At 39.2% G+C, this 10,197-nt stretch overlaps 1 protein-coding gene across 1 annotated transcript; it reads right to left on the reverse strand.

The window, feature by feature from the left end:
- Nucleotides 1–269: 269 nt before the first annotated feature.
- On the reverse strand, nucleotides 270–4,055 carry il21 (interleukin 21). The gene is made up of 6 exons (XM_069169468.1): nucleotides 3,817–4,055; nucleotides 3,681–3,722; nucleotides 1,465–1,578; nucleotides 991–1,029; nucleotides 789–869; nucleotides 270–652 (listed from the first exon to the last, which is right to left on the reverse strand). The coding sequence occupies exons 1-6, from the start codon at nucleotides 3,943–3,945 to the stop codon at nucleotides 626–628; spliced, it is 432 nt and encodes a 143-aa protein (XP_069025569.1). The 5' UTR covers nucleotides 3,946–4,055; the 3' UTR covers nucleotides 270–625.
- Nucleotides 4,056–10,197: the final 6,142 nt, after the last annotated feature.

The following is a 10,197-nucleotide window of genomic DNA, read 5'->3' on the forward strand; positions in this document are numbered from 1 at the left end:
GGAAACTTCAAAAGTCAACTCTAGTCAGAATTGCAATATGGTGTACATATGAATGAAGAAATATTGCCATAATGTACACATAGAAAGACATAGAAATTAAGAAGGGACATTTTACAATTCATAATTTGATCTTCTAAACCACAAACTCAGTTGATAAAGAGTTCTGATTTCTGGTGTTTCCACTTCTGCTAAAAGGCTTTTAGCAAAGTTTCCCCACAAATAAACCAACCAAACCAAAACGACTGTGTGATAATCAGTTTATTATTTTCAAATGGTACAGTGGTTTTTATAAAAGAATTCCCGTACTAAGGCACATCATACATATAATTGTTATTATATACTTAATATTCTTTGAGAACTACAGCAATAATTTAACTTTCCCATCAGTGAAAGAGAAAAATAATAATAATGGGACCTACACTGCCAAGTCCACTGGGTGGCAGCAAAGCAGCTTTCCTGAGAATACATTCTTCATAGCTTGAGTGACTTCACCACTACCTAGATAAATATTAAATAAGTTAAATATTTTTTTTTAAGGCTCCAACATGATACAGACTTCATATTCTTCAGCATAGTGTCTTCTCTACATTAAGTTTCTCGGTCACTACTGGATCTTCAGCGCTTCTCAGTTCATGCTCAGTTTGGTTCTGGCCTAAAAAAAAAAAAAAAAAGAGAAACACTTGCATTTAATTTTTGTACCAGTCACCAGTGTCTCTGTTGCGTAGGCAACATTCATGATATACATATATAGATATATTGAAATAAAAAAATTAAAAAAAAACTCTTACCCTCTGAATAAGAGACTCCAGCCTGTTGAAAAACTCCTTGCCCTTCTGCTTCGGATGCGAGTCGCAGGTTTGGCAGCTTGACTGAAGAGAAACAGGAGAGAAAATGACTTACTAATGGCCATTTACTACAAAACATGCCACACTGTCATAAATAAATCAAAGCAGTAATAACTTTTTTTTAATTATTTTTTAAATCTCTTACCGCAGAGTTTCTGTCATTGCAGAAGTCCAGTCCTCTCATCTGCAATGGTTTAAAGAAACGTGATAGTTTTAGTTTTGTACTGCGACCCTGGCAGGTTACTTAAAATAAGCTCTTAGATATATTGTTTAAAGGATCAGTGTGTAGGATTTTTAAGGGCATATATTGGCAGAAATGCAATATATTATCCATAATTATGTTTTCATTAGTCTATAATCCACTGAAACAAATAGTTTTGTTTTTGGTACCGTTAAAATAAGCCCTTAATAGCTACATAGGGACCTCAGGTCCTCTTCCACGGTACCAGCCACATTTCGATGGGAGCCCAGAAGGGACAAACCGAGCCCTCGATCTAGAGTTGGTTTCAATCTGCAGCCACTAGATGCCACTAGATGCCACCAGATGCCACCAGATGCCACCAGATGCCACACACTGCTCCGTGACCGCACAATTCCCACCGCCGACCCGTGTACTTACAGTAAGGGGATGCTGGAGGCTCTTGGACAGTTTCATTTGTTTTCTCTCTGTGGCGTTGAATTGAAACTGCAGAGTAACCCGGAAGCACTGCAAGGCTGACAGACAGCAGCAGTCCTGTAATACAAAGGAAAGACAAAAATTAAAAAAAATGCTTGTGAATAAAACACGTATTGATGTTCCTTCCTCTTTGAATTCAACCCCATGCAAAAAAACAAAGCATTTGTGTTCGTTTTGATTACCTTAACATAGAGGAGTGACCATACAAAGTGAATCAGGTTTAATATCTAGTCGTGATTATCCCACTAAAACTTTTAACATATTGTTGAAAATCCATCACAATCGTAATCATTCATGTAGTGTTGCGTTATTTGTTTAAAATATTCAAATGACACAGGGACTGATAAACTATCTACTGTAAAAAATAAATTAAAAAAAGACATTAAAGTGTTGTATTTTTTTAAACGTAGATCTGATACACTCCCAATCTGTTACATTTTTTGTTTTTAGTTTTTAGTTGGTTTAGACTTTTTAACAGTTAATATTATTATAATCCAGTTCACCGTTTATCAATTTAGGAAAAAGTAGAAGTATCGTCCTTTAACTGGCATCAAAACATTTCCAAGAAAGCTGTTGTTTCTGGTTTCATGTCCCTTAGTTGACTTTCCAATCTGATGCACAAACAGCTCTTTTACCTAAACTGAAACTTAACCAAATAAAGTTTCCACTATTTTCAACATAACTTTCTGTTAACCGAAAGGGCAATTGGTGTTTTGTTTTAAGTTTTTCTTTGTAGAAATCTGAGAGAGAATGTTGATGACACGACACAGTTTTTCCAAGTGAAGCTGTTGCTTCTTTTTTGGTGACTCGTGCTGCAACGTGTGACACTCGAGTTATTTCATTTGTAAGTTGGAGAATCTGTGGGTTCAAATTTTTCCCTCAGAGAAGAGATGACATAACAGTTTCTTTCTTATATTTATTCTTAAATTCCCCACGACGGTGTTTTTTTTTTTTTTGCATTTGACAATCATAAATCTTGATGCAATTATAGTATAGCTCTGTAGTATCATGACTTTCATTTTGGAGTATTAAGTTTTTGTTTTAGCTTCACACGCACTCAGGAATCCTTACCATTTGTGCTTTAAGATAAGATGTAATTTACCATTTAAAAAAAAACAAAAAAAAGATTGAGTGGAGTGGGTTTTTTGCCTGCTGTAGAGTTTGTTAGGTGGTGAGGAAGTGTTGGTTTTGTCTGTTCTCTGCTTGATTACTCATCACATTTCACTCAACGGAAGTGTAAGAAAAAGAAAACATGCACGTAGCAAGCTCCCAAGTTGACTCACTCGAGAGCGTGAGACTGACAAGAAAGAAGGCTGAGTACAATTTACAATAATGCAGTTATTGCAACTTATTTTTTTTTTATGGATCGTATATTGAGATTGCACAAGCGTAGCATTGCAGTATGCAGTGTTTGCTCTCAACGGGGTCTAATTTTAAATAAACCTGTGAATTTATTCAACTTAATATTGCAGTTCTCATCAGTATTTTATTTAATCACATTAACTGCTGATTTTTTTTTTTTTTTTAATTTATGGAAAAATCTATCAATAGCGGTAGCCATGTTTTCATCACAATTAATGCATATAAATAGTTTGTGAAAAAGTTTAAGAGTATTTGCAAATTTTCTATGACACTGTTTAAATTGAAAAAAAATTCACCATTACACACCAAAAAAAAAAAAAAAAGTTAAATTTTTACTGTTATAAATCATGTCCAACGCGTTATTAATTTGAGAAATTTAGTGTTCCTCAAATGAAAATCAAATGACCAAACATTTTAGGATGTGAGAATTCTTTTGGTTTGGTTTAGCAGCAGTGCCTTAGCACTGATAATTCTCAAAATAATCTGGAGTTCCTTTACATGTATTTTATTGCGATTAACTAGCCGAAGATGTGAAATTAAAAAAAAAAACATATTTATTTTTTTTAATTGCTCTATACGTCGGCAAGTTTAGCCTTTGATCTTCAACTTTTACTGCTGATTAGGAAAGGCTAATCACCCAGCACATTTTGTGACTCCGCACATTATTTGACGTACTCCTACAGTACACGGCAATTAAGTGGGAGAATATCAACAATGAGTAAGCGACCACAAATGTTAAATGTGGTCGTGACCATGCTGTCGATATTATTTTCAGCTACAAGTCCGTTTGTGCTTACCTCGATATTCTCCGGTGGAGTATTCACCATCTGCTCGTTGTGCTGCAAGACACAAGCCGAAGAACAACGTATTTAGAAACTGCGTTTACACGTGGTCAAAAACGGGAAAAAAAAGTAGACGTGGATGAAAACTGACCTGCAGGCTTTCTTTCACACTATTCAGCTGTTTCAGGACTTCTTCTAATTTCCTCCTCTCTGATGTTCTGGTCGTCGACGCCGGAGAGCAACAGCAGACTGCAAAAAGGCAAAAAAGAACCAGCTTCATATTGTCAGAGGCAGTCGACCGGTGTCTCCCAAAGATGCTTTACGATAGATTTATTGGAAATGCAGACGGTGGTGTCGCTTACCTTTTTATACATATCCCTGAGGACACAGGAAAACCACTTGCACAGAGCTGGAAAGCTGCAAGAAACTGGTGTGTGAGTAACATCATTTTCTTTTCCACTGGCAGTCACCACTACGTGATGCGAAAGTGGCGTCAAGCCGCGCGTGCGTGAGGCCCATACATGCAAGCGTGTGAATGTAAAGCCGTTCGAGTGCACCCGACAGGAAACGGCAGGAAGACGGCACTTCCCATTTTCACTTTGAATCAGTGGAGCCGCAGCTTCACCGTGTCATAGGTACTCTTCGTAGGTGCGGTATTGCCAACCTGATTGTAGTCACTGCATCATGGCCACCTACACACAAGTACAGCAGAGTCAGTAGCAACAACAGGAACTCCTTATTAAGCGTTACGGCCGAACCAAAAGGGAGAAGCGGGGATGATGTAATGTTTTCTCGGCCCGGGAGAAAGTCCACCGATCTGGAGAAATTGTAGTCATATTTAGGTTATGACCTATTATCTTCTAAATGAGTCTTTATGCTGCTGCTTCCCTCCTTTCATCTCACTATTACACATTGAGCAGAAAAAGGGCTTTTGTTTCTGTCCATTCGCACAAGAAAAACTGAAGCGTCTGGTTTCATGAAGTTATTGAGAACATCCGTCGATAGGAATCGGATTAAAACCAATTTCGATCAAACTAAATTTGGGCATCTTTGAAATGGAAGTTGAACCTCAACCACCGTTTCTCCCGTTCAGAGAAGACAGTTTTAGAAATACTTGCGGGGTTTGACAGCTTTCGCCTCCGGCGCTGCGGAGGCTTCTCGTGTTTTTGCGACTAAAGCCGGCGGTAGTTTTTGCATTTTGCTTGGTGCCACCTGCGGACGTGCGCTCGTTGCCGTGGGAACGACTTCAAAACCAGGGAAATATTAATTGAAAAATGGAATAAATCCAGCTGAAGAACTTGGGTTTAACCACTGTAGCGTTTCAGGTTACCAGAGAACGCAACAGGGGAATTTGCATGGAAATATTGCTGATTTTATTTTTCTGATGGTCATCTACTCCAACATGCAATTACATGTGTACTACGATACAAATTGTGTTACACATTGTGGAAATTCAGGAGGTAGTTAGTCAGTGTGTCCACGATGAAGAACAGCTCAGCATGTCAGAGCTCGTGCACACGATGTCTCCACACACAATCTTTACATCGATGCTCTGCAACCAGAAGAGGAAGCGAGACTTGTGAGAGAAAACCCCTCTCTCTCTCTCTCTCTCTCTCTTTCTCTCTCTCTCGATCTCTCGATCTCTCATCAGCGTAAGGGAACAGGTGGGTGGGGGCTTCGACGGGGCTGAGGTGCATCAACACTCAGACTCCCCTCTTATCAGGACTCCCTTCTGTGATGCACATGCAGAAGGGAAAAATCAGGTAGATTGAGAATTCAGAAGAATTTCCTCCTCTGGCTGCAAACCATGCAAACCCACCTGTGTGTGTGTGTGTGTGTGTGTGTGTGTGTGTGTGTGTGTGTGTGTGTGTTTGTATAAGTCTCAAGTTTTGTCAAAATGAATATCTTAAAATTTTAATTCACAAAGACTGCATTCGTAGATAAAGTGGAAAATACATATTTAAAATAAAATAAACTATTTATATTTTATTGACGGTGTCTCTCAAAGTCACAACGTAACATGATCCAAAATACACTTTACAAACACAAAAACAACATTTTTTAAGAAATCAATGTCGAGGGAATAATAAAAACAACAAAGTGTTCATCATTTATTTTCAGCTTTCTTCTTCATATCACTCGTGGCTCTCGTTTTACGGCCAGATAATGCAAAACAAAGAATTTTCCTTTTTACCAGTTGTGGCTCATGTTGATAAATGGTTCAGCTGTAATTTCAAAAACTCTGTTTGATACTGCAGAAGAACAAACTTACACTGTTACATTTATTCACATGGCTGAGCTCCACCGAACCGGCGGAATAAGCTTCTTTTATGTGAACAATAACAAGTCGATACGACGACGACGACACTTAATCAGCAGGAGCAGGAGACCTCTGCTCTAAACCACGGCGAGTGTCACTGATCAGCAATGTTGGGTAAGTTACTTTAACGTTTATATCAAGTTTTCATTACACGTGACTTTTTTTTTTTAAGAAGTAATTCATTTTTTTAGTAGCCGTGTTGCTGTCATCGTTGTTCAAACTGAATTTCAAACTGCAATTCGTGACACCGCAAGTACCAAAATCACTTTGCTGTAACTTATTAAGTAACGTATGCAAGTGATTACTGCAGATCAATGAAGCGTTCATATTTTTATTTTTCGATTTAACATGAATCCATTTGTTACAATTTAAAAAACCCTCTAGGAAATAGCGGCTCAGGAGAAAGTGGAACTTTTGTTATAATGAGTCAAAGTTTTGAGTTTTGTTGTTTTCTCTTCTCATGTTAAAAAAAAAAAAAAGAGGAAGAAAAAAAAAAGTACTTTCACGGTGGAGAAATGTCATCGTCACATTCGCATCGGCGCGAGTTTCTTCCATGAAATTTTGCTGAGACGCTTCTGCGCTTTTTTTTCTTTCTTCATGCTGATGACTAAAACTCGGTCAGATGTGACATGTCAGTGAGAGTCGCTCTTTGTGGTCAGCCAGAGTGTTAAACGCAGTGCAAAAAGTGTGACTTGAAGTGAGGCTATAAGCAGCGAAATGCTGACAAGAATCTGTTTTTGTCAAATGCTGCACTAGTGAAGAGACTCTCGTAGTAATCGATTTAAAAACAAAACAAAAAAGAAGAAACGTTTTTTTTATTGTTATTACGATGCTGTCCCGTTTGTTAAGTTTAGCGCCGCTTTGGAACAAATAAAGGAAAGTTTAGAGTTTCAGAATTAGGATGTTTGAACTCTGTGTATAATGTATATTCAGTAATGTTTCCGAAGCCTAAATCATCTCGCATCCAGAGTCTGATGAGATTTGACAACGATCCTTTTTGCAGCAGCGGCATAACGTTCAACTTGATGGGAAAAGAAAACCTTTTGTACGTTTGTGTGGTCGACTCGCCGGGCTGATTTCATGTTAAGTATAAGTTCAAGAGCACCTTAAGTGGATGAACTGAGGGGCATCTTAAAGGGACCGTATAATACAAATAGCATTTTTTTTTTAGGGGGGGGGAATTGTAGATAGAAAAATGTATCTAGTGGGAGTCTGAGAATATAAAAAAATAAACTGAAAATGAACATAATGATAAAAGGTCCCCATTAAATGAAGAAAATACAAACTTGATTTCATTCAGGTTGAACAGACTTCTCTGTTGTCACAAACACATTTTCATCATCATATTAAGAAATGAAATAAAATGATCCTTTTAACAAAGGGCCAGTATTACTGAGTTACATATTACCACAATACTGTACTTCGGCTCGCATTGACTTTGTGATTTGTTAATAATCAACCACATTTCTACAAAACAAAACAAACAAACAAAAAGAAACCGGCTCATTTGTTTTTCTCCATCAGAAGAATTTAACATGATGCATTTTTTTGTTGTTGTTTACTTCCCCCTCTGCTGTATTTCTCCAGTGCATTCAACACCATCCAACCACTGCTGCTGAGTGAGAAGCTGTGGGTGGTGGGGGTGGACGCGTCCACCGTCTCCTGGATCACTGACTACCTGACAGGCAGACCGCAGTTTGTCCGTCTGGACAGTGTGCTGTCTGATACGGTGGTCAGTGGTACTGGAGCGCCTCAGGGAACTGTTCTGTCCCCCTTTCTGTTCACCTTATACACCACTGACTTCCAGTACAACTCAGAGTCCTGCCATCTGCAGAAGTTCTCTGATGACTCTGCAGTGGTCGGGTGTATAAGGGATGGACGGGAGGACGAGTACAGGGCAGTAGTGGAGGACTTTGTGGAGTGGGGGGGAAGAAATCACCTGCTCCTGAACGTGGCCGAGACCAGAGAGATGGTGGTCGACTTCAGGAGGAAGACGACGGCTCCACAACCGCTGAGAGTTCTGGGAGAGGAGGTGGACATGGTGGAGGAGTACAAGTACCTGGTGTCTCCATGACAACAGACTGAACTGGAAGACCAACATCAACGCTGTCTACAAGAAGGGGATGAGTCGACTCTTTTTCTTGAGGAAACTTCGATCCTTCAATGTGTGCAGCGAGATGTTGGAGATGTTCTACCATCTGTTGTGGCCAGTGCTTTGTACTTCACTGTGGTCTGCTGGGGGAGCAGCATTGGAGCCGGAGACACCAACAGACTTAACAAACTGGTTAAGAAGGCCGGCTCCATCATCGGCTACAAACTGGACAGCCTGGAAAAGGTGGTGGAGAGGAGGACGCTGAACAAATTATTGTCCATATTGGATAATCCTGACCACCCTCTCAACCACCTGCTGCAGGGACAGAGGAGCACTTTCTCTAAAAGATTCCTCCAGCTCCGCCGTCACAAGGACAGATACAGGAGATTATTCCTGATACAGAAGATCATTCCTGATACAGGAGATCGTTCCTGATACAGGAGATCATTCCTGATACAGGAGATCATTCCTGATACAGAAGATCATTCCTGATACAGGAGATCATTCCTGATACAGAAGATCATTCCTGATACAGGAGATCATTCCAGATACAGGAGATCATTCCTGATACAGGAGATCATTCCTGATACAGAAGATCATTCCTGATACAGGAGATCATTCCTGATACAGAAGATCATTCCTGATACAGGAGATCATTCCAGATACAGGAGATCATTCCTGATACAGGAGATCATTCCAGATACAGGAGATCATTCCTGATACAGAAGATCATTCCTGATACAGGAGATCATTCCTGATACAGAAGATCATTCCTGATACAGAAGATCATTCCTGATACAGGAGATCATTCCTGATACAGGAGATCATTCCTGATACAGAAGATCATTCCTGCCGACAGCAATAAGACTGTACAATAACTCACCTCTGGCAAAATCCATCACAGTACAATAACACTGTTGACTGTGTTTCTTGGTTTGTTTGTATATAATATATATAGATATATAATTTACTGTATATACTGTGCATTTTATATTTATATTTTTTACTGCTATTTACTGCTATTTTATTTTATTGCTTTTCTATTATTCTATTCTATTCTATTATTTTATTCTATTATTTCTATTATTATCTCATTGCTTCTGTATGCTGCTGTAGCGAAAAAAATTCCCCCTCGGGGATGAATAAAGTAAATACCTCCCTGCCTACCATTTCACCGTCACAGTGCTGACGTCTCGGCTGCAGCCGTCGCTCATCGTCATTTGGATTTGTTTTGCTTTGACTCGATGTTGTCACTCGCTCGTACGATAATCATGTCACGTTTATTTTTGCTTGTTTGTTTTTTTTTTTTCATCGGACCCTTTTTCTTAAACCAAATAAAATATATATCTGAAAAAAACTTATGTTCACTGTTGCTATGAAATCTGTACTTTTATGGTTAGTGTGTGGGCGACTGAAAAGAAACATTAGTCATCTTTCTTTTTCTCTCTTCTAACAGTCGAGACTTCGGTGAAAGTGAACTCCACGCTCGTTAGTTGTAATAACTTAAGTATTTGCTATTTCAAACTAACACGCGTTTAGCAGATTTACTGACTTCATCTTTAATGATGCAGTTTTACTTCCTCCTCCCACCTCCGGTAGTACGATATCCGACGCTGCGGTCTCCCCTTTGTGAACAGTTTGCATTTCCAGGTTGCCGAGCGAGTGGGCGCAAAGGTTGAAAGTTTGCAACACATAAACAGCACATATCAATTATCTGCTTTTTTGTTGTTGTTGTTGTTTTTGCTGCAAAAATGCTGCTTAATATACAGAAAGGAGACGTGTTATTTTATGGAGACTCGAGGATAAAGGGAGGCAATTTGTCAGTGACTGAGAAAGAAGCTCGATATTACCGTAAGTGAGCAGGAAGAGTACCAAGATGGGCGTGGGTGGGGGATGGCCTGGTTTTTGGTCCTGTTCTCCGGTATGACAGGAGGGATGACACAGCGTTGTGTATTGTGATTGTTTTTGTTTTTTTCAGCATTACTCAATCCGAAGACCTTAATAGAAGTTTTAAAATCAAAACGTTGAATTTAGCTCCCGTCGAGACTGTTAACGGGTTCGTTACGAAACCTCCTGCGGGACGTGAATTTATCATGAGCTCTTAAGAGCTGCTCAAATGA

This window comes from Embiotoca jacksoni, unplaced genomic scaffold (assembly GCF_022577435.1).
Source record: "Embiotoca jacksoni isolate LCO1_2020_lvr unplaced genomic scaffold, fEmbJac1.0.p SCAF_45, whole genome shotgun sequence".
NCBI classification, from domain to species: domain Eukaryota; kingdom Metazoa; phylum Chordata; class Actinopteri; family Embiotocidae; genus Embiotoca; species Embiotoca jacksoni.